The 23,136-nt window shown below is 48.7% G+C and overlaps 2 protein-coding genes across 3 annotated transcripts; one reads left to right on the top strand and one right to left on the bottom strand.

Moving 5' to 3' along the window:
* Positions 1 to 285: 285 nt before the first annotated feature.
* On the top strand, positions 286 to 4,834 carry naf1 (nuclear assembly factor 1 homolog (S. cerevisiae)). The gene is made up of 8 exons (XM_028955177.1): positions 286 to 820; positions 892 to 1,042; positions 1,539 to 1,632; positions 1,720 to 1,802; positions 2,068 to 2,228; positions 2,683 to 2,734; positions 3,640 to 3,721; positions 4,041 to 4,834. Exons 1-8 carry the CDS (start codon positions 456 to 458, stop codon positions 4,373 to 4,375), a joined length of 1,323 nt encoding a protein of 440 aa, XP_028811010.1. The 5' UTR covers positions 286 to 455; the 3' UTR covers positions 4,376 to 4,834.
* Positions 4,835 to 5,020: 186 nt separating this feature from the next.
* On the bottom strand, positions 5,021 to 22,740 carry gas2l3 (growth arrest-specific 2 like 3). 2 transcript variants are annotated; one of them, XM_028955175.1, is made up of 9 exons: positions 22,608 to 22,740; positions 15,582 to 15,646; positions 12,167 to 12,344; positions 10,924 to 11,042; positions 9,915 to 10,056; positions 9,211 to 9,274; positions 8,886 to 9,021; positions 8,025 to 8,132; positions 5,021 to 7,270 (listed from the first exon to the last, which is right to left on the bottom strand). In XM_028955175.1, the coding sequence occupies exons 2-9, from the start codon at positions 15,603 to 15,605 to the stop codon at positions 6,116 to 6,118; spliced, it is 1,926 nt and encodes a 641-aa protein (XP_028811008.1). In that variant the 5' UTR covers positions 15,606 to 15,646; positions 22,608 to 22,740; the 3' UTR covers positions 5,021 to 6,115. The 2 variants fall into 2 exon arrangements, with proteins under 2 accessions (XP_028811008.1, XP_028811009.1); XM_028955176.1 differs by lacking the exon at positions 22,608 to 22,740 and adding an exon at positions 18,113 to 18,185.
* Positions 22,741 to 23,136: the final 396 nt, after the last annotated feature.

Raw genomic sequence — 23,136 nt, 5'->3', positions numbered from 1 at the left:
AACATTTAAACATTTTTTTAATAATAAAAAAAAAACACATTTGACGTGAATATGTGCATGTTTGGTCACGGGATACTCAGTTATTTTTTCGGACTTTTATTTTGATGCACATCACAACCGGGATTAAAACAATATTATTAAAACAATATTTTACATTTATTTCGGAATCAAAGTGCGTGTCTGAAATCGTCGGTCAACATACTTATTTGTTCGTTTAAGTGAACACTTTTTGCAGGGACTTTACTTGTGAATAAATACGCCCTGACCCGGAAGAAGAAAGTCGTCACGCCGCAGAAGCACGTTGGATTTGGTTCTTTCGGAGCGGGCTGAAGAATACATTACATTTAAATTTTACGGCATTGCGTTATTTTATTTGAGTATAGACGACCTGCAGCGGAGCTTGTCCGGTTAGTTGTAAAAAGTTTTTTTTTTCCCCATCATCGTTCATCATCAAGATGGACGAGGGACACTTCCACGTCCCTGCGGATGTTTTCACCCGCGAAAAGGATCGGAACGTTTCCCCTCAAGCCTCCCGGGATGATATGGAGCTATCCGAGACTGGCGCTGAAAGTGCCTGCCCTGTCCCACCTGACCACGTGGAGGTCGCCGGAACCGGCGACCCTGCGCCCTGGACGCCGGACTGCGTCACCGATGTCCAGTCTGGCCCGCCTGGTGGCCCGGTGGTGACCAGTAAAGACACTGCTGGGCCTGAGGCGTCAGGGAGCGCAGAGGAAACTGGTCCCGGGGCCGCTCTGGACCAGCAGGATGGGAGTCTGACCCAGTACAGAGATGACGGTTCTGAAGACTTTTCATCGGACAGGTACGACACCCCACACATCTCTATCAGATTAGGTTTCCACATATTTCAATCCATCTTGTGTTCTACTGCAGTGATTCGGACTCTTCCTCGTCTTCGTCATCCTCCTCCTCTTCGGGTGGACCCTTGCATATAGTCCTGGAGGACATCGATTACGAAGATGCTGGGGTGGGAAATGGAAGAAAGCAGACTCCATTAAAGACGCAGGACGAGCTTCTCGTTGAGGTACGTTAAAAAGCTGGAAAAAGTTATTGAATTTGAAAAGTGAATGGTCCAGGCCTGGACCATTTGGGAATATGAAATAAGCATATAAAGTTCTGGAAAAGCCATTGAAATCTGATCTGATTTCTACGTTTACAGGTCCAGCGCAGGTCTGTAGTATCTGGTTTTACGTGGTGAGCCACGTCGCGTGGTGCTTCATGCGTTGCTCACGTATTCCAGCACCTCCGCAGCCGCGGTGTCTCTTTTTAAAAGTCGTGTACATTACAGCTGCTGATCTACGCCGGAACATAATGGGTCCCTTTTACTCCGGCTGCGCAAACTTGGAAGAAACGCTTGTTTAAATGAAGCTTTCCAGGGTTGTCACAAGATTAGATTTTTTTTTTTTTTCTTTTACAAACAATTGCACAGAAATTTCAGAGAACATAAGGTCATGTAAACGTGGCAAGAAAGCTCTTTTGTAAAAACGTCCCCTGCCCTTCATTCCCTTTTCACCGCGCAGGACCTTCCAGCCGTGGAGGAACTGGCCATCACTCTTCCAGAGAGCACCGTACTGCAGCCAGTCGGCACCATCTCCAGTATCATCGACAAGCTGGGTAGGCGCCTGCAACGTACACCCCCACTTTTGTATCGGAGCCTCGTCTCTTGGTTTGCGTGCTGAAGGGAAGAATCTTGTTCCTCAGTGATCATCCAGTCGCTGAAGGACATACCGCCTCTTAACGACGACACCGTGATCTTCAACAAAGACAGGCTGGCCATCGGCAGGGTAAGTGGGGGCATCAAAAAAGCGTGAACTCGCTGCTTCTCATGTGATCGTACATGCTGCTGTTCATGGCTGCAACTTGAATTTATCAATTTCGGTGTGGGAGCGGGAAAATTGCTGAAAATTTGGGCTGAATGTAAATTTTTTTATTTTTTTTTTTTCCTCCCCCGCACCATACGTGCGCTGTGGTTTCCCCTGGTTTTTCTCTTATGTGCACTTGTGACAGATATTTCCGATACACGAATTCGTTATGTTTCTGATTGCTCAGGTGTTCGAGGTGTTCGGGCCGGTGGTGCAGCCGTTCTACGTGTTGAGGTTCAACTCCGAGGAGCACATCCAGCAGAAGGAGCTGAGGACGCAGGAGACCATGTACTTCGCCCCAGATCTGACCGACCTGACGGCATACATCTTCACCGAGCAGCTCAAGCAGTACGGCCTTCTTCCTACATAAACCCCTTCCTGATCAACGTTCAGGCAAAATCGAGGAAACGTTCGGTCATGAGAGATCATCGAAAGTGAAAGTGGTCGTGGTTGTGAAACACTGCAGCACGGCACACGGTGACACAAAAACAAAAATGTGTCCTCTGCTTTTAACCATCGCCCTTAGTGGCACCTTGGTAGTTAGGAACTGGCAACCTTCTGTTTACCAGTCTGTTTCCATACCCACTAGGCCACCACTGCCCCTGGTAGCTGGTGGAGATCTGTTCACATTTATTATCTCTGATCCAGTGTCATGTTGGCACCAGCTGGCCTCTTTTGGCCAGTCGGAATACTTTTGTGACTGTTTGACTTACTGTAAACTGTTGTGCTGTAGATGAACTCATACGTGAAAATTTCTTTATGTATTTGTTCACTTTTTTTCCCCCTTCGTCTTTTTCTTCAGACTCAAAGGGTCTGACGCCTCCTGGAAAAACGACCAGGAGCCTCCACCTGAGGTGAATTTCTGTTGGTTTGAGTACAGATGCTTGAAGCCTATAAAATATACACTGAATGAATCTAATAATTTTATGAAATACTTTGTTCTTAGTTGAATGTGCTGACAACAAAATCACACAAACATTATCAACCCATGGAGGTCTGGATTTGTAGCCACACTGATTTAACTTTGATGTTTTAAGGACTTTACAAGTCAGAATGAGGCTCAGTAGTGTGTGTGGCCTCCACAGGCCTGTATGACCTCCCTACAACGCATGGACATGCTCCTGATGAGGTGGTGGATGGCCTTCTGAGGGATCTCCTCCCAGACCTGGACTAAAGCATTCTTAACAGTCTGTTGTGCACCTTGGTGTTGGTGGATGGAGCGAGACATGTCCCAGATGTGCTCAGTTGGATTCAGGTCTAGGGAACGGGCGGGCCAGTCCATAGCATCAATGCCTTCGTCTTTGTTGTTGCCCTCATGGCATCCTCCACGTCTCCTGATGTGCTGGCCTGTCTCCTGGTAGCGCCTCCATGCTCTGGACACTTCTCTGACAGACACAGCTCGCATTGATGTGCCATCCTGGATGAGCTGCACTACCTGAGCCACTTGTGTGGGTTCTAGACTCCGTATCGTGCTACCACTAGACTGAAAGCACCACCAGCATTCAAAAGTCACCAAAAAAAAGAAGAGAAGTGGTCTGTGGTCACCACCTGCAGGACCACGCCTTTATTGGGGACATCTTGCTAATTGCCTATCATTTCCAGCTGTTGTCACAACAGGATGTGAAATTGATTGTCAGTCAGTGTTGTGATATAAAAGTGGACAGTTTTATATCACAGAAGTGTGATAGATTTGGAGTTACGTTGTGTTGTTTTAAGTGTTCCAGTGCACAGAAGGCTAACGTCTGCCCGGTTCTCTCAGGCTCTGGACTTCAGCGATGACGAGCAGGAGCTTTTGGCCAAAAGGAAGCTGAAAGAGAAGAGGCAGCCCAAGTCTGACACTGGTAAATCCGAAAAACGCACAAAAAATGTAATTTATTTATTAAATGCAGAGCAGTAATTCTGCTTCAGGACCACATGCTAGATCATCTGCGTATTGAATCTGGGTGTAGTAAAAATAAACATTGACTCACGGCATCTTATTTCAATAAATGGATGACCATCACCAAGGGGAATATCAGCTGGTATATCCGCACGTGCCAAGTTGAAACCCGAGCATTGTTGACTCGTAATGCTCCCATTGGACATTTACATCTATATTGCAATTCGAGAAACACTGACTGAGATTCCCAGAATGTCAGATTTCATTTTATTCTCTCCTAGATGGTGGCGGCATGGACAATCAGAAGCAGACCTTCACCAGAGCCACCAAACAGGAACATTACCAGGCCAGGCGAGTGCATCGCCAGGGCAGAGGTGCCAGGTTGCCCATGCCCCCAAACCCCTGTCCCGGTTACCATGCCAACCTCCACACCATACCTCCTCCCATGGACCTTGGATATCCCTTTTCATTCCATTACCCACCGCCGCCCCCCATGCAGGTACCACCAGGATGCCCTGGTTTCCCCCCACCTCCGCACATGACATGGCCGCCCCACCCATTTCCAGGATTCATGTTTCCACCGCCTCCGCCTCCACCTCCTCCACCACCACAGTAGAAATAATGGATGTAACCTCAAACAAGACGGCACTCAGGAGCAGCTCATCAGTGTAAAGGCTTGTTTAAAATAAAAATAAATTAGCAATACCGCCCTGAAAGGACATCCCTGTCTCCGGGGACCTGTGGGATGTTCCATAAAGTGGGATATCTCAGCCAGTTCCATTCCTAGACCCTCACATTTTATTGGACAATCATGTTTAGTAGCTGAAATTAAACTTCTAAGAATGTGCTGCACTGTTTGTGTTGATGGAGTACAGCCATGGATCAGAACTTTTTTTATGTATTATCGGTCACTGTCTGATAACTTAAGGTTCTGTTAAGGTTTGCCAATGCCAACCCTTAACAGATCCCTAACCCTGTATGAAATGTAAATAGTACTTTGACTGTGACAAACATTTACTGATATTGTACAGCTGATCCATATTTTTACTAAATAAATATGCACCAACATCCACAACAACCAAATCTTTGGCTCTGACTGTGAGTGCAAAACCCGTTGCGGCCACTATGTGGCAGCAGAGAGGAAGTGTTAACCTCACCACCGCCACGGTTTACGGTGTTTAATTACTCACTCCGATCTTCATGAAAGAATCATTCTGCCATATAATGTGGTGTAAAAGGATGAAGGTAAAACCCCTTTTTTTTCGCAACAGATGCATCATTTTATTTTTGCATCACACAGACATACACACAAATCAACAGAAAACTACATTCAAATCATGAGAGGATTGTAAAGTGCTGGAAGAAAATAAAACATACTGCAGACTCACCCAACACTTAAAGCAGTAGTACAGAAACTCCACAAAATATAAGCCATCTAAAAATATAAAGATTTTCACGAAAAAGAAATAATTGTTTTATAAATAAATTTAGTCTTTAAAGGACTACGCATGGAGATTAGTTGTTCCTCTGCACTTCGTCAGTAACAAGTCCTTACGAAAAGGCTGAGCTCGGAGGACGCTGTAACATTTTAACCGTCTTAATCCTGGGGTCAGAACAACCTCGGCCGAACCACACCGCAATCGGCTAAATTCCATAACTAGATGAAGGATTAAACTGTAAACAAATCTAAAATCAGGTCATTTGTAGTGTTTCCTTGTATTATAAAATTTACAAATGTCCTGTATTTATATCATATCATTCATGACCATCCTGCTCAGGTTCATTGCAACTGACCCCTAACTTTCAAACATCTAAACAGGACTTTATATTTAAAAAAAAAAACTGTACGCGACCCCAAACCCTGACCTCTGCTAGTTTCAAAAGGCACATAACCACCTAGTCGTGTTCTAAACGCACAGAAAAGACGACTATATAAAAGGAAGGAGTTGACAAAATATCTGATTCCAGTTTACATGAGATCAAACGTGACTCCGTTATTTAGCGTTGCTTATCTTTGGCGTACTGACCTTTAGAACCTTTAACATGAAACGGATCGACTTGTGTTAAACTGGAAGCCCACCACTTGTAGTCACGTGGTCAGTATAGGCACAGACATTAATGCTTCAGAATCGCGAATAAAAGTCCCTTGTCTACTCTGCTACATCTATTATTTAAAAAAAAAAAAATACAGCTGAACTGTTACTTGATTAAATCTGCCAGAGGTTTCGCCTCTTGGAAGTTCGATATGCCACAAGTAAAAATCAGACACGTAAAAAAATGATTTAGTTCAGAAAGAGAAAAGGATGTGACGGTGACAGGGTACCGTGACCGAAGTGCTTTGATTTCTACTCAGAACTCAACAGGCCTTCTTCTTACTGTTCATTTCAAAATAAGGCTCCTCTTTTTTACTCTGCTTAGTCCGAGGGACCGTTTTCTGGGAACTGGGCGGAGCCTTGGGCCCATTGTTGGTGCTCTGTGGTGGGTTGGAGCGCAGAGGGGCGGGGCCAACCAGTTGCTGCTTCTGAGGTGCTTTCTGTGCGGTAGGAACATTGGGGCGAGGCTGTCTCGTCGTGGAGATGGGCGGAGTCACTACTGTGCCTGCTGGTCGAGGCTGGGTCTGGTTTTTGGCTGGGGGGTCTTTTCTCTTGGTAAGGGGGGAGGGTTTGGGCGTAGGTGTTCGTGAGGGAGGGGGGTGTGGTCTTATGGCTGAAGGGGTGGATCTGGAGTCCGGCGCGGACCGCGCCGGACTGGCAGGACGGGAGGAGAGCACTCGCGCTTTGCGGGCGTCGATTCGGAGGCGGGAGACGGGCGAAGACCCCCGGCGTTGGGCGAGTCGTGAGCGGAGGGGTGCCAGTGGCGGTTTGCCATCCTTCTGGGGACCCCTGGGTGGGGCAGAGGAGGCGGGGGCTCTTCGCAGGACTGTGGCCGGTTTAGGGTGTTTACAGGTGGGCTCTGGGCACACGGGACTGCGCGGTTGAGAAGAGGCACCGGGTGGAGTCGGGCGGAGCTTCAGCCTTGAAGTTGGTGGGGGTTTCTGCTCCTGGGTGGAGGTAAGAGGAGCTGGATCAGGATGGGAAACGGGCTTCTTCAGTGTGGGGCTAGGAGTTGGAGTGGCTCTTTTTGGAGACGGAGGGGGCAGTTGGAGTTTTTTTTTCGGGGCAGTCGCCTTCCTGGGCAAAGTGGGCGTGGAGGCTGGGGAGGCAGCGTAAGATCGGGGGGTGGAGTAGCCGGGCGTGGCCGGCTTGGAGGTCACAGTGGAGGAGGATGTAGAAGAGGAAGATGATGATGAGGAGGACGGGAGAAGGTTCACAGCAGCCAAAGGGTCCATGTTGGGAGGAGGAGCTTGCTGAGCATTTTGGGCGGGGCTAGGGGCACCTTTCTGATAGGCCAGGATCTTCTGCTCCACGGTGGTGAACTGCAGCACCCGTCCCGGGTCGTATTTCAACAGGAAGCCCTTGAGCGTGTCCCAGCCCCCACCCACACGGACCATCACATGCTTCCCATGCAGCATCTGAGATGGAGAGACAGAGGGGTTTTAATTATTAATTAGCGTATAAAGGAATGTGCTCTGTGTCTTTCCTTAACTGTAAATCCTTTATTTAAAAATCCTTTGAAAGTCCAAAATAAAAAATATAATAAATTTTTTAATTAAATGTAATTTGAAATTGCTAAATACTGTATGTGATTTTGAACAATATAAGAAATAAATGTTTTAGTTTGGAGCTGAAGTTACCATTTTTCTTAATTTTAAGATGCACCGGTATAATAGATACATAATTTTTTTAGTTTATTTTATTGTTCTTTAAATGCACTGGTGTACATACATAATCGGTGCTATCCCCCCCCCCCCCCCCCCCCCCCCCCCCCCCCCCCCCCCCCCCATATTTACAGTACTAAGTACAGACTTCCAAATATCCCCAGACAGCATGACGTAATCTGAATCTTTTTACCCGCCGCTGCTCTGTTCCTGGATTCCGCTTCACATCCCAATCAGTGAACCGTACGCATTTATATTTATATTTCATTCCCATTAAATACGCTGCCATACAGGCCTGCTCTGTATAGCATTTGGCAGTGATGTAACGTGTTACGTAATCGCTACTCCAGGCTTGTTTACTCACAGGAGCCACGGTCCATCTGTGCTCTTAATGGACGAATCGCCATTAAACGAGTTTCACTTTTAAAAATGAATTAAACAGGAGGTTGTACCCGGTGTGCCGACCCGGCGACTGGTGTCGCGGGTAAAGCGCCTCTGGATCACTCACCCTGATGAACAGGATCTTGTCTCCCAGCCGATATCGGCCCTCAGACAGGTACTCTATGGACACCTTCTGGGCGCAGTTACAGGTGGGTTCTTCTGCAAGGTCTTGGTCCTACAGAAGGGCAGGAGAAATGTGGATTGTGAAATTCTCCGGGTCGCACGTGATAAAACGTTGGCTGCGTGAGCGCCTGTAGACAAATGTTCTGCGGAAGCTGCGCGTGCGCTCGCGTGCATTTAGTGATGTTGAGACGAGCGAGCATTACTGCAGCTTTAGGGCCGACGGAGGAGAAGCATCTGTGTCGGAAGGCCAATACATCATTTTTATAAAAATACATTTATAGGCTTTTTCCAGACCCACTTAAAAAAAAAAAAAAAAAAAAAACGGGAAACATTAAAAACACTCGTGTGGGACAGTGGTGGCCTAGCGGGTAAGGAAGCGGCCCCGTAAGCAGCTGGTTCGAATCCCGATCCACCAAGGTGCCACTGAGCAAAGCACAGTCCCCACACACTGCTCCCCGGGCGCAGTCATGGCTGCCCACTGCCCACCAAGGGTGATGGTTAAATACAGAGGACACATGTCACCGTGTGCCATGCTGCAGTGTTTCACATCGCTTCACTTTCACTCTTTTAATCTGGGATTTAAAACTAAAATAGACTAGAAAGCCGTAAATCGTGCAGCAATGTTTAAATGTGTTGGTTTATTTGAAAGTACAGAATATACAAATATAAATTGTAACATATTTTGGACATTTGGACAGCGCTGTCATCACCCTGGTCCATGCTGTACAGGACCCTCATAAAGCGCCATTCTCGATTCTGGTGAGTTTTAGCCATTTACGCCCATCTGGTCATCACACACACTCACTTGGTAGAGGCCACCGTGGTGGCAGCAGACGGTGAAGGTTTTGACCGCAGGGGCGGGTTCCCTTGCCATCAGTAAGGTCTCCTCCAACTCAATCTCCTTCTCCAGCTTCACCAGGACTGGTGGCTCCACGCCGTACCTGAGCATCAAGAGGAGCAGCAACATTAAAATCAGACATGAACACGCCTAGAAATAAGTACCTGGTCCCATTTTTGGATGTTGGAACCAGATCTTACAAAATGTGTGAGCCATACAGACAAATATAAAGCTCTAAAACCCAAACCGAAATTCGACCCCCCCCCCCCCCCCTCAAAACAGGTGGGCTTACCTGGACACTATCCTCCCGATCTCCAGTAGACACAGACAGACCCGCCGAGGGTCCTTATGCAGGACTGAAAGATTAAAAGATTTAAAATTTTTTAATTTAAAACCATTTTACTACCAAGATTCCCTAGCAAAGAAACAAGTGTGCGGATTTCTAAAACGAAGCAAATTCTTTCTGCTTTCATTCAATCGGATTCCTAGATTTGGAAAGCACAGTCCTAATCCAGTCTAAAACCAAGAGCGCTGCAATTTCTTTGTACCTGCTTGCAATTGTTTAATTGTTAAACTTTTGCACGTTAAGGAATGGCCCCTTATGCGCGGATTAAAATAAAAGCCGGCGGCATGTGGCCGTGCACTGCAAACGGAGTCTTACCTTTAACCCCATTTAGTCCCCTGATCAGATTAAAGTTCCATTAGAAACGGTTAATTATCACCCAGCTAAACCAATCACACAGATAAAGTGTGGAGTGGGAGCAGTGGCCTGGCAGCTCACTGCTTCTTAACAACCCTATTTATACACACACTGTGTGTGTGTGTGTGTGTGTGTGTATATATGTATGTGTGTGTGTGTGTACTACAGCCCATCTTTACTGATGGTTTTACTGAGCTTCTATCGACCTTCCCGGGTTGTCAGATGGCTCCATCGAAACGTCCCCTCGCCATGTTGAGAGGTGATGTCATGTTGGCTACGGATAAACTGGGTCTTACCAAGACCTTCAGACTCAAACATGTACGTCTCGTCCACGCCGATCTGGCGACACCAGCCCAGGAAGTTGGCGGTGTTGTCCCGGGCGAAGAACGAGCCAGGAGAAGCATCCCTCTTGTATGCCACCTTCTTCATGGGGAAAGGCTGAGAGAGAAAGTGGGGGGGGATGGTCACTTGGCCACGCGTCCCACCAGGCTAGAGCTGTCTTGGCCAGAGCCCAACCAAACCCATCGGGTTCGGGCTCAATTTCTGTCATTTCGATCAGGTCAGGTCCGGCTTGCTCGGTAATTGATCGTATAGCAAACGCGAACTTCCGGTCTAGAGTACCTATCCTGACTGTATGATGATTTGCTGCTTGTAACTTGGTAAAAGTGTTTTGCACGTTGTAAATTTGCTTTGTTATTTACATTTCACGGCATTTATCAGACGCCCTTTATCCAGAGTGACTTACAATCAGTAGTGACAGGGACAGTCACCCCCCCGGAGACACTCAGGGTTAGTGTCTTGCTCAGGGACACGATGGTAGTAAAGTGGGGTTTAAACCTGGGTCTTCTGGTAGTGTTACACACTAGGCTACTACACACCCGATGTTATATGTTCATTTTTTTATGAAGTTTAATTTGATTTCCAATTCTTCGCTACTCACATGCGAAAAGAAACGTACATGCTGATGCGACCCCGTTGCTCACACTACACGTGCAGCATCCATGCCACACGATGTACCTCAGGACGGGCGATAAACTTCAAACAGGTCTGATATTCATACGACCAGCTGACTGTGGGTCTGGCCTGGTCGGAAAGGGGTGATGTTCGTACATCATGTACACTGTACGATACACTACCAAGCTGCAATTTGGTCGGGCTCGAGGAATTATGGCTCTAGAAATTTGTTCTAGCGCTCGTAGCGCGCAAAGCAAGCAAGCACTTGTCGGGTCATGACAGGCCTGAATTCGCATGCCCGATTACAGCTCTACACCAGACAGACAAATATACAGCCACGCGCAAATGTACCTGCCACTTGTCTGAGGAGCAGCTCTGTGTGACCTTGGCCTGCAGGGCGCCAGCCAGCCGGCACAGCTTCACCCCATTATTCAGCTCGTCCATGAAGTGCTCGGCCCGCACCTCCTCCCCTGTGAAAAGAAGCAGACGGTGTTCGTCGGGTCGGCCGCTGTCTCTTTCTCAAGGCCTAACGTGACCCGCTACCATTTTTTTCCCACGTAACCTATATTTAGGCCTCCAGCCAAAACCAATTCAGTCACGAAAATGAAGGATACTTGTATATTCTCAGTCTTCTCCACTTACTTTTCACTACGCTGTGACAATAAGTGGTTCAAATTTCTTTATTGTCAATTCTTCCACCAAAGAGGCCAAACTAATACCAGTTGTAGTGACGAAAAAGGTGCAGGTTTATTTACGGTGCAGGAAGATGCTCAAATTAACAAAAAAAAAACAAAACTGCCATCATAGGCATCGATAAATCTACATATTTACAAAAGATACAGACTCACAGCAGGCTGCTGCACTAATGCTATTAAACGAGTCAACCAAACACTGACCGTGGGGTTCCGAAGCCCCGCTCCTTACTACTGCCCCCCAAATTTTCCCCACCTCCATCAACTCATAATTGGGTGAGCTCAATATGGCCGGGGGGAAAGCAGGTGGTCAATCAGGGTGGATCTAGCAATCAATATATATATATATATATATAAATATATACACATACAGTACAGGCCAAAAGTTTGGACACCTTCTCACTCAATGTGTTTTCTTATTTTCATGACCATTTACGTTGGTGGATTTACATTTACAGCATTTATCAGACACCCTTATCCAGAGCGACTTACAATCAGTAGTTACAGGGACAGTCTCCCTGGAGCAATTTAGGGTTAAGTGTCTTGCTCAGGGACACAATGGTAGTAAGTGGGATTCGAACCCGGGTCTTCTGGTTCATAGGCGAGTGTGTTACCCACTAGGCTACTACCACCCTCTCACTGAAGGCATCAAAACTATGAATGAACACGTGTGTGCAGTGCGTGACGTTTAGTCGGCACCCATGCAGATAACAGACATAACCATATAATACAATTACAAAATTGCACACACTTTTCACACCGAGTTTTAACCAGGGGGGTAACAGTGTAGGAGTGTCCCTTGGGCTTCGCACCCGCTGGACTTCCACACTTGCTGGGGTATTTTTTAAATAATTGAGTGTCTGGTTTTTGTCATTGAGAAGGATGATGCAGAAAAATCATACCCAGCATTCCAGAGAGCCAGATCGCCAGATCCTCCTGCATGGGCACCAGTGTGGCCTCGTGGCGCACAGCCAGCCACTGGTCATACTGGAACACGTCGGCCAGGCCCGGGCCATGGCGGGGCATCAGAGGACTGCGTGGGCTGAGCGCAGGCGCATCAAACCTCTCGCCGAACCACACCTGGGGAGAGACGGACAGATCCTGTCATTTTCCCAATTTCAATTATTAGCACGGAAGCAGAGAAAATGGAAAATATCAGGATCCACTTTACACAAAACCACTGACTGCATTGTGTCATATAAGGAAACGCCACAAGATGGAGCTATAAGATTATGAAAAGCAGACAAGTGGTCAGGTGATCAATAATTCATTATTGTAAATGGCCATGGACTTAACAACTCTCATGAAACAATAAATAAGATTTTTTTTTTTTTTTTTTTTCAGATAAAGGAGTCAACATTATAAAAAGTGATAGAGATTGAGGCGTAACCAGTAGCGATCTCCGCACGATGTTAATCGCAGGTAAAATCGAACAATACTTGATTGAATTCCACCATGTGGCTTATGACCATTATTTCTGCCAAGGCTACATTTTCACAACAGCTCAAGTTCAACATCCAACTAAACATTTCCCCCCTCCAATAAAGAAATGGCGGCAGCTGAATAACAACGTTTTGGGTCACGTAGTAATTTTATGTACAATGAGTGCATTGTACATGACCCAGGTATTCAGCCATGAACACTAATGCCGTAAAGCCTCACACAGTCCACATTCCACAGCAGGTTAGTCGAACCACCAGCACTTTCATGGGAAAGCGATATTTTTTCCCGACTTGGAGGCTTTCAGCTGTCGGCCGGGGACCCTGCAGCGTTCCTCCTCAACACTGGATCAGAAAACAAGATCGTCGCCCGTCGGCAGCTGGTTCACGTGGCACCGGGGGAAACTCTTGAGATGCCGTGATCCAGTTTTACAACTCTCTGGCACAAAAGAAATGCAGAAGCTGTCTGCCACATTGCCATAATAATTTAAAATAATGAAAAGAAAAAAAATAAAATTTTCATCTAAATGTAAAAAGGCAGCATGAGTGGCTGGAGCCACAATCACAGTGACACGAGTGACGGCCGCGCTCGCCATCGCATCAGATAAATCAGCTCAGGGCACGGTGCACCAACGCGTATACGCCACCAGCGAGCACAGATGCACAAAACGGTTCCGTTTCCCTCCGGACATTCGGACATAACAGTAATCATGCCGCTGCATTTTCATAAATGTATTCGGTTATGCGCTCTGTTACAGCACGTTAGAAAAGTGCATGCATAATACTTCTGGAGAGGAAATTGTCAATTGCTTCCTGCATATCAGCATGAATAAAATGTCTATATGGGCAGTGGTGGCCTAGCGGTTAAGGAAGCGGCCCCGTAATCAGAAGGTTGCGGGTTCGAATCCTGATCCGCCAAGGTGCCACTGAGGTCCCCACACACTGCTCCCCGGGCGCCTGTCATGGCTGCCCACTGCTCACTCAGGGTGATGGGTTAAATGCAGAGGACAAATTTCACTGTGTTTGTAAACACAGCAGCAGTATTTAATATTCTAACAGCGATAAATAATAATCGTAATAAAACTGCTGAAAATGCTGAAATTCTGATTACTCATCATTTTATCCTAAATGGCACTTTGCTGCCATGATTAAAACATAAAAATAAAGAACGAATCTGAGCACATCATAACCAGGGCTGAGATGACTGTTTCTACAAATTATGAGAGATCAATAATCGATATCCAGTTAAACCAGAGGTGCCTTGGGACCTCTGAGTTTCGGGTTCATTTTACAGGGTACAACCTCTAATTACATGTCGCTTGTGGGAACGTCATTGGAGAACCGGTGATTGACGAGGCCCTTCACACACAAAGCAGCGGTGGAACCCCGGCAACGCACAAGCATCCGGCCCCGTTTCGGACCCGCAGGCGCGTCGGTCGGGGAGATCGGGTTACGCCCGGCCCGACACTCCTCTCAAAAGCCCACATTTCCCAGCCCCTCCGCAACGAGGGCCGCTGCATGTTCTCAGGGGGATCACATGACCCCACTCGTTTCATTCATTCACGCTTCCAACAAACGCCGCCACACCGCCCCTCTACTACGTTCCCTCCACTGGCTCCCAGTAGCTGCACGCATCAGGTTCAAAATACTGATGCTGGCCTACAAAGCCAAACATGGAGTAGCACCATCCTACCTCACAGCCCTTATTACACCTCGCACTGCACCTCGTATACTCCGAGCCTCCAGTACTGCTCGCCTGGTCCCTCCATCTCTGAAGGCAAAAGGAAGACGCTCATCTAGACTCTTCTCCGTCTTGGCCCCTCGGTGGTGGAATGAACTTCCCCTCGAGGTCAGAACATCTCAGTCACTGAGCACCTTAAAAGACAGCTCAAGACCTTCCTCTTTAAAGAATATTTAGATGAACTTGTAACCTTCTTATTGTCTGACTTGTGTATAGAAACAAAGTGAATAAAAAGTCGGGGGTCCTAGTGAACCTGAATTGACCGCTTCATCGATGGTAACATGTTCTAAGTCGCTCTGCCAAATGCCTTAAATGTAAATGGGAACAGGTGACCTGAGATATTCACCACTTCCTGTTGTTGTTTAGTTGTTTTTTTTTCCACACCTCTGTCCATCAGACCTCCTCCTCCACCAGAACAGCCAGAGCGATTCCAACATTCTGGCTCCTCCGCCGCAGTGAGCGCAGCTGACCGGACCTCCAGGACCCCGGAGTCGATCCCACAGGAAACCAGAGCAGCTGCAGGGCCCTCGGCCCCACCAAAGCCCACCCTCACCTTCCCGAGCGGTAAGTGTTAACCGTAGCTGTAAAAGCCCGAGGTTTTTATTAACGTGACTGTCGACCCTGCGTATGAGTCAACAGCCTCAAACCCCCTGGAGTTCACGTGGCGAGGGGCGCGTGGTTATATAACAGGAACGCAGGTGCTATAGACATGTTGTTTTATGGCGGCGAGTGCATATGTACAGATGGCAGCTGCACGTGGTCGTTTTTTCCCCCCCATTAACGGTCGGAATTTTACTCAAATTCGATCGCGGTTTAAGTCTACGGTCGCCGTGTCCATCACACGAACCGGAACTGGGTCACTTCTTCCATTTTAGAACGTTGCGATAAATGCCAATGTTCTGATAATCTATGGAAATGTGTGGTTTTTGGAGTAAAGAGAAACTCAGTTTTCTATTTGCAGCGCCTGAGGACCTGTGACAATCAATAGACGACCGTGTTCCTCAACCACCAGCCAGAACATTTTTACCCACATTTATGCTCCATAAAGAATGGTCTTGCTGATCAGATTTGCAAAACATGGCCCGTGTGACCTTTCCTGCACATGAGTACCAAGTAATTCGATTTATTTGCTCGTACCTGAATCCCAGCCTGAACAGCCATTACTGTGATCCAGTCGATCCCGGGACGTTCAGCTCTTCATCCTGCAAAGTAAACACCAACGAGCCTGAGTTTTTGGTTCTTTCCTCTCCTCGCCCCACTCGAAGGGACTGGTGTAGCGCGGCTTCCCACAGCGGAGCCTTCGAAGGTCCCGCACAACTCCGGTTTTCGGTTTCCCCACCCGGCTCCGCCTCGTCCAGCTCGTGACGCGTCAGTCATCGGGCCGTCAGATGTTTGCACCCAGCACGTCCATCTGGGAACCTGTACAGCTTGCTGAGAAGATGCTGAAACGGCTCCGTCACGTGAGCAGAACCGTAACAGACAGGCATTACACCACAAAAGGGACCCGCGGTAAATACGTGGGGCTATTTTTAGGCCGCGGAGGACCGAAACGGAAAAGCAGCACCTGCTGCCTCAGTCTAGAGGGTTAAAGCATCACTGCTGTTCTTACAAAAGCCTTTTAGCTAATTCGCTTTAGTAACCCAGCTCGTCTGTTAATTACCCAGACAGCATGTGCCACCAAGTCATTAACTGCACAGAGTCACGTTCCAGACGCGGATCACTGATAGTCGGTAAAAAATTGTAACCGTGAAACAGTGCAGCACAGCACAAGGTGGCATACAGTGAAACGTGTCCTCTGTACTTAACCCTTGGTGAGCAGTGGGCACCTTGGTGGCTCGGGATTCGAACCGGCGACCTTCTGCTTCCTTACCCACCAGGCCAACCACTGCACAGTATCGAATAGAGGACCTCTCACGCTGGTAAAGTAGCTTTACTACGTTAAAAATGGGTTTATGAAAGTGATTGTCATTGTGATATGCTGCGGCACAGCACACGGTGCACACAGTGAAATTTGTCCTCTGCATTTAACCCATCTCCGTTGGTGAACGGATGAGCAGCCATGACAGGCTGCCCGGGGAGCAGTGTGTGGGGACGGTGCTTTGCTCAGTGGCACCTTAAGGGTTCGAATCCCGATCCGCCAACCTTCTGATTCCGGGGGCCACTAGGCCACCGCCGCCCCTGAAGATCACACGCAGGAAACAGGACAGCTGGTAGTTATTCCTGAATACCAGGACTCATCGTGATGAGCAATACGCTGTTATGCCAAAGACTGACTCACGAGCCCATGGAATCCGCATAAAACGAGTAAAAAAGAAAATAAGTAATATTTCATCTATTGCCCGGCACGTATGGACCAAGCGCTGTTGTGACCGCCTCAAGACTCAAAAGACAGAACGCATCCTGTCACTAGTTTACTGGCGGTTACGAACAGACGAGTCTTTTCATTGTCGCCATTAAAAAGCACGCGACATCTGAACATCGGCTCTTGTTGGTCCTCCGGGGCAACGGAGCCCACAACACAACATCCGCGTCACCAGAACGGCGAAGCCCTCGGGATGTTCAGAGTCCACGTTGTTCCTCACGCCATCAAAACTTAAGCCACATTCTGGGAAAAAAACAAGAAAAAAAAAAAACACACTTTGCCGATGGGGGCTCAGTTTGGTTTGGAAAAGGAACGTCTCCGAACGTCGTGCACCCCCACCCACCAGACGCTACCCAGCATGCAGTTTTAACCATACTGGCCCAGCATCACGTTCAACGTCTGGCTTTTCAGAACTGCTACTTCTGAACTCGTTTGCAGATGTCATAAAGACTCGTCTATGCAAATGAAGAAAAAAAAAAAAACATTTAGAAAAAAGTTGTGATTGTATTACCCTCCCTGGATATTTTAATGCCAGAATAGTGCATAATACAACTATGGCAACTAGACAAATTTCAAAAGCTGAAAAAAACCAATAAGACACACAGACGTTCAACAAACGTCTAGGATTTAATTGCCCCCGTTGTGGCGCTGCAGAGTAAAGCTCTCGGCGGGCCGTGCAGTTAAAGTTTATTGCGGCTCGGTCTGGATTATGCATGAACCAGGCGGCTTGAGGGTCTTAAAGAAAAGCAAGGTCCGTGTCTGGGGGCCAATCACGCGATCCCGGCGTTCTAAACAGCATACGCGGAGACCGGTACGGACAATCGTGGGGAAAAAAAAAAAAAAAAAGTTCTGCAATCGCCTGGAAATTATGGAACGTGTGCTCGCCATCTTCAATTACGAGCCCGTTCACGCGGCACCAGTGAGGACGTGGAATAGGTCGTGGCGCAGAGCATCCGTGTCCCGTTGGCTCGGCGTGACCTTCTTATGTCCACATCATCTACATCTCCAGCACACACAGGATGTCAGGGATTAAACCAGACCCTCAACCGTGTGTGTGTGTGTGTGTGTGTGTGTGTGTGTGTGTGTGCGTGAGACAATAGATCACGCTGCGTCTTCCCACTGGACCAGCATGCTGGACTGCGAGAGTCACAGCTGAGGAAACAACCCCCCCCCCCACACACACACACACACCCCACAAGCCGGAGGTCTCTGCCGAAATTCTCACCCTCACCACACTCTTCAGCCGGCCCGGAGGAGCGACTCACGTGCGTTAAAGGAAGGGGCAGTCACAGCCGCAGACACTCACCTCATCGCCCGGCGAGAATAACCGGCGGTGCCAGCGACCTCCCCCCCAGCCGGCCGAGCGGAGCCAACGGGAGAGGGAGAGAGAGAGAGAGAGAGAGACGGAGGGAGGGCAGCGGCTTGACTAATGAAGCTGCTCCGGAGTTAAACCCCCATCCTGGGCCGGGTCGGCCTCACAATGCAGCCATTGTTATCCCACACACACACACACACACACACACACACACACACACACACACACACACACACACCAGGAGATCCAAGGCAACAAAAGAGGCTTCCCTGTAAAAGTACAATAACGGGGGGCTCTGGGACGGCTGCGGAGAAACTGTCCTGCAGATGGACGGCCCGATGGACACTTAACCCGGCCAGATGAGCGTGGTGGGTTAATAAAGGGCGCCCACTTCTTCATACGACCGCCGGCGGGACGCTTGGCAAAGATCTCAAAAAAAAAAAAAAAAAAAACTCTAATAAATGTCACCCAGGCGCAGGGACAGGCGGGAGAAAAAGAGGAAAGTTCAGGACTTGACCCCCAGGCGCGCCCGCCACCCACGTCACACATTCCACTGGCCGTGGGCACAGGAACGCCGACTGGCACGCGGGCGCCGCTGAAAGGAAAAAAAGAGCTCCAATGTTCCTCCGTCATTCCCAAAGTGTCAAGGAACTTAACGGCTCATTGTGACGATACCAAGAATTCTGCCTGTGGGGGACAATATGACAATTTTAGATTATAAATGACGACAGTGGCAGTGGACAGTTGGGGCCTAGTAGTCAGAAGGTTGCCGGTTCGAATCCCGATCCACCAAGGCGCCACTCAGCGACGCACCGTCCCCACACACTGCTCCCCGGGCGCCTGTCATGGCCACCCACTGTTCACCAAGGGAGATGGGTTAAATGCAGAGGACACATTTCACCGTGTCACTGTGTGCTGTGCTGCAGTGTTTCACAATGACACTCACTCCACTTTCGCATAAATGTGCACAATCCAATTACTTATTTGCTCAATTTTAGGCAAGTTCCACTTAACAAAACGCCGCCATCACCGTTATGACCTTTTTCGTGGTCGTTATAGTGTAGGCCAGAAATAAATTATAAAATGAACCGCTGAAACAGATTTTTATTTGTATGAAACTCCTGGTTCTTCAAGTTGAAAACTCCGTCTGATGCCTGCCCACGGATTTATTTAGCATGAATTAAAAAAACAAAAAAACAAATGAAAATCAATCAAAGCTAAATCGTGTTAAACCTCAGATTATGAAATCAAGTGTGGACGTCCAGCACGACGCAGGGGTTCGCGGTCCGATATAATAATCCCATAATAATGAACCCCCGCGCTAGAACAGCAGATTTTTTTTTTTTGTTGTTGGCTTTTTAATTAATTTGGGACACGCTGAAGCAGGATGTCCCCGAGGGGGGCGGGGCCGTCCACATGCTCCTCGCGTAGGTCATCCTCCTGCCGCCGTAATCGCATAAGAGGATCGCGCCCACAACCCCGCCCCCGTCCAGTCAGACGCCTTCCCCTCAGCTGCGTCCCAGCATTCGCACGTGGCGCACGCGTGCGGGCGTGCACGGGCACCAGTGTCCCGCATGTGGGTCCCCCGCGTCTTTCCTTGGGGACCCTCCCTCCCCCCTCGGCACATTAGCGAGGCTTTTGTTGCCCAACAGCTCTTTGTCCGCGGCTTTAGCCGGTCCGTCGGCAGCCTGACGTTCATTAGCGGCGGAGACCTCTTCATTAGAGACCCCCCCCCCGGACATCCGGTTACAGTACCAAATGCCACGGGAAGGGTCCAGACATGCAGACCGTCCTCCTTTCTGTGGTGTAGTGGTTATAACACGCGGGAGGTCCTGGGTTCGATACTGAGCAGAAGCAGACCTCTTTCTAGCGGTCAGGATTCCTGGTTTTCACCCAGGCGGCCGGTATGGGGACTACTCGTTTTATTTGGGGCAGTGGTGGCCTAGTGGTTAAGGAAGCGGCCCCGTAATCAGAAGGTTGCCGGTTCGAATCCCGATCCGCCGAGGTGCCACTGAGGTGCAACTGAGCAACAGCACCGTCCCCACACACTGCTCCCCGGGCGCCTGTCATGGCCGCCCACTGCTCACCAAGTGGTGACGGGTTAAATGCAGAGGACAAATTTCACTATGTGCACTGTGTGCTGTGCTGCTGCGTATCACTTCAACATCAGGAAAAACTACTGAAATGTGGCCGGTTCCAGTTCAACCTCGAGTCCAGGTGAACGTGCTGCTAACTTCGTGAAAGTTCCTACAGGGACGACGCTTCCAAGGAGACTGGGGTTCGTCGGCGCGCCGCGTTCCCTGCTCCGGTACTCCGTTCCTTCCCGCCGCGAGGCGTAATGAAGCTCATCGCTCACGACCACAGACGGCTCCTGTCCCACTAGGCTCCCCGCGCCGCAACCATGGCAACCAGGCAGCCGGGCCCCCGGCGCCATCGCCGGACGAGCGGGTCAGGCGAAGGACGGAAGGGGTTAAGGGCGGCGGGCTCCGCCCGGCTTTACAGGCGCAAAGAGCATTGGGGGCTTCGGGGGTTCACCCAGAAGCTGCACGATAATCCGACGGATCAGGAGGGAAGCGGCGGCCATCTGACCTTCCTACCTGCCACGCTGCCTGGGGGGGGGGCGGGACGCCGCGCCGGCGGTCATCAGCTGGTGGAACCACGACTCCTAATGACTTCCATTGTCTCTTCGGCAGGCCGCCACCCACACGACCCCGGGAGAGAACCAGTCCGTTACACCCCTTCATTCGCCGGGTGGGGGTTACCCCATCACCCTCCATCCGAGGATGCACGCTCCACATTTCCCAACCTAATGCCAAATATTTTCCAGACGGCACGCGCTTCCCTCGTTCATTCGGACCCAGGCGGGTTTCCTCGGGCGCCATTTCCACGTTTCGCGCTGCGTTCAGGGAGATGCCGCAGAGGAAGGATTTCACCGGCGGCCCTGACATTAGGGAAACACCTGCGAGGCCTTCCTCCGGCCGAAAAGGACACACGAAAAGGCGGCGAGATTTAAACGGTGGAGAAATTTGGAAAATTGGTGGAATCTTGCAACTCGTGTTGAAATCGCAAGTCAGGCGCTCTGCTGACCCAAGAGCAAAAAACACACACACACACACACACACACACACACACACACACACACACAAAACACGTGACATTAGGAATTATCTGTATATTCCCAGAAAAAAAAAAAAAAAAAAAAAAAGTCAATATCGCTGAGCAGGAGGTGAGGTAATGGGGCAAATTGCTGGCTTTCCGAACCATAAAAACCTGCACCAGAACCTCCTTTATTCATACGATTTTGAAGTTTGTGTTTTTTGTTGTTCACATTTTTATTTAGAGACTATTTACTCGTTGAGAGGTGGAGTTTCCTGGTGGGTAACACACTCGGAAACCAGAAGTCCAAGGTTCAAGCGCCAGCGGTTAAGGACGCAGCCCCGTAACCAGAAGGTTTCCGGTTCGAATCCCGATCCGCCAAGGTGCCACTGAGCAAAGCACCGTCCCCACACACTGCTCCCCGGGCGCCTGTCATGGCCACCCACTGTTCACAAAGGGTGATGGTTAAATGCAGAGGACACATTTCACTGTGTGCTGTGCTGCTGTGTTTCACAATCACTTCACTTACTGCCGGGGGTGCGTATTGGCAAGTATCTCGCAATATGTTTGGCATCACAATCCAATTAAGTCATGTACTTATTCTACAGTTCTACAGCTCACTGAAAATGTAAAAACAGACCTGATGAAGAAGATGCCGTGTATGTTATTACATTAATAATTGAGCAAAAACAATGTACCTTAGAACCGAATTTTGGACTAAATTTGTAGAGAGAAATATCGATATTTGATACAGTATCAACGCTTAAAATATATCGCGATATATCGCTGTATCGATATTTTCTAACACCTCCACTTACTACCATCGTGTCCCTGAGCAGGACACCGAATCCTGAGTGTCTCCATGGGGGGACTGTCCCCGTCACTACTGACTGTAAGTCGCTCTGGATAATGGCGTCTGGTAAATTTTGTTAAATAGAAATGTTATATTTCGCCCCATGCTTGCACTTTTTTTTTTTTCGTGCGTCTTGTTCTTTGCGTATGAAAAAAAAAAAAAAGAATTTTACGGTCTCCGTGTGACAACACGACGACCAAGTTGATTTGACCGGACGTGATCGGGTTTTGCCGGAGTTTAAATGCCCGTCCGGACACGCGGAATGTTGGGAAGTTGCTGCCGTAATGTCGACCAATACAAACAGACGATGAGTGGAATTAAAAACTGCCATTAATTAAATAGTTCACTTTAAGAAGTGATGAAAGCGTAGCTGCGTGGCACGGCGGCACACCGAGCCACATGTTTGCGTGGCGTCCGAGGTCCCGGAATTTTTCTGGAACTTCTGTCCCCACCCCCCAAAAAAAGCGACGGTTTTACAGGGGGGAAAAAATAACACGCATGTCGACATATAAAAGAGGAGCGAAAGTCGTCACTCACCGGATAAAAGTTTTCCTCCGCGCCGCAGCTCGTCATCCGCGCCACGGCCGCCGCGATCTCCTGAACTCCTGTTTTCCCACTTCATGGAATCTCGGGCTCAGGGACGCAGCGCCGTTCGAAACGGCCAATCAGCGCCGAGGCAGAAGCATCAATGGGCCGAGGGCGGGAAAGGGGGGCGGAGCGCCGCCCACACGCCTTAAAAGCGCAGGTGGGCGGGACCAGGCTGCTGTTGCCAGGTTGGCGTGAAATCTCCCTCCCCGGGCTTGTAAAAGTTGGCTCTTGATGAACACGGGCATTGTTTCTTGAATCCATGAAACAGCAACAAAAACAAATTAGTTAAACTGTTGACCTTATGCCTATTAATCGTCCCTTAATATGATCGAATGAAGCGTGTTTATTTAATGGATTCAAATCCCGTAGTTTGTCCTAATTTGGTGGCCTGGTGTTAAAAAAAAAACAACCTGGCTATGAACAACATATTTATTCTTCCCATACAATAATTTGACACCTTATTGTATTTTGTAGATTA

The sequence above is a fragment of the Denticeps clupeoides genome, chromosome 15 (assembly GCF_900700375.1).
Source record: "Denticeps clupeoides chromosome 15, fDenClu1.1, whole genome shotgun sequence".
Taxonomy (NCBI): Eukaryota; Metazoa; Chordata; class Actinopteri; order Clupeiformes; family Denticipitidae; genus Denticeps; species Denticeps clupeoides.
Note: the sequence above shows the minus strand (reverse complement) of the source record. Positions and strands in the feature narration are given on the sequence as shown.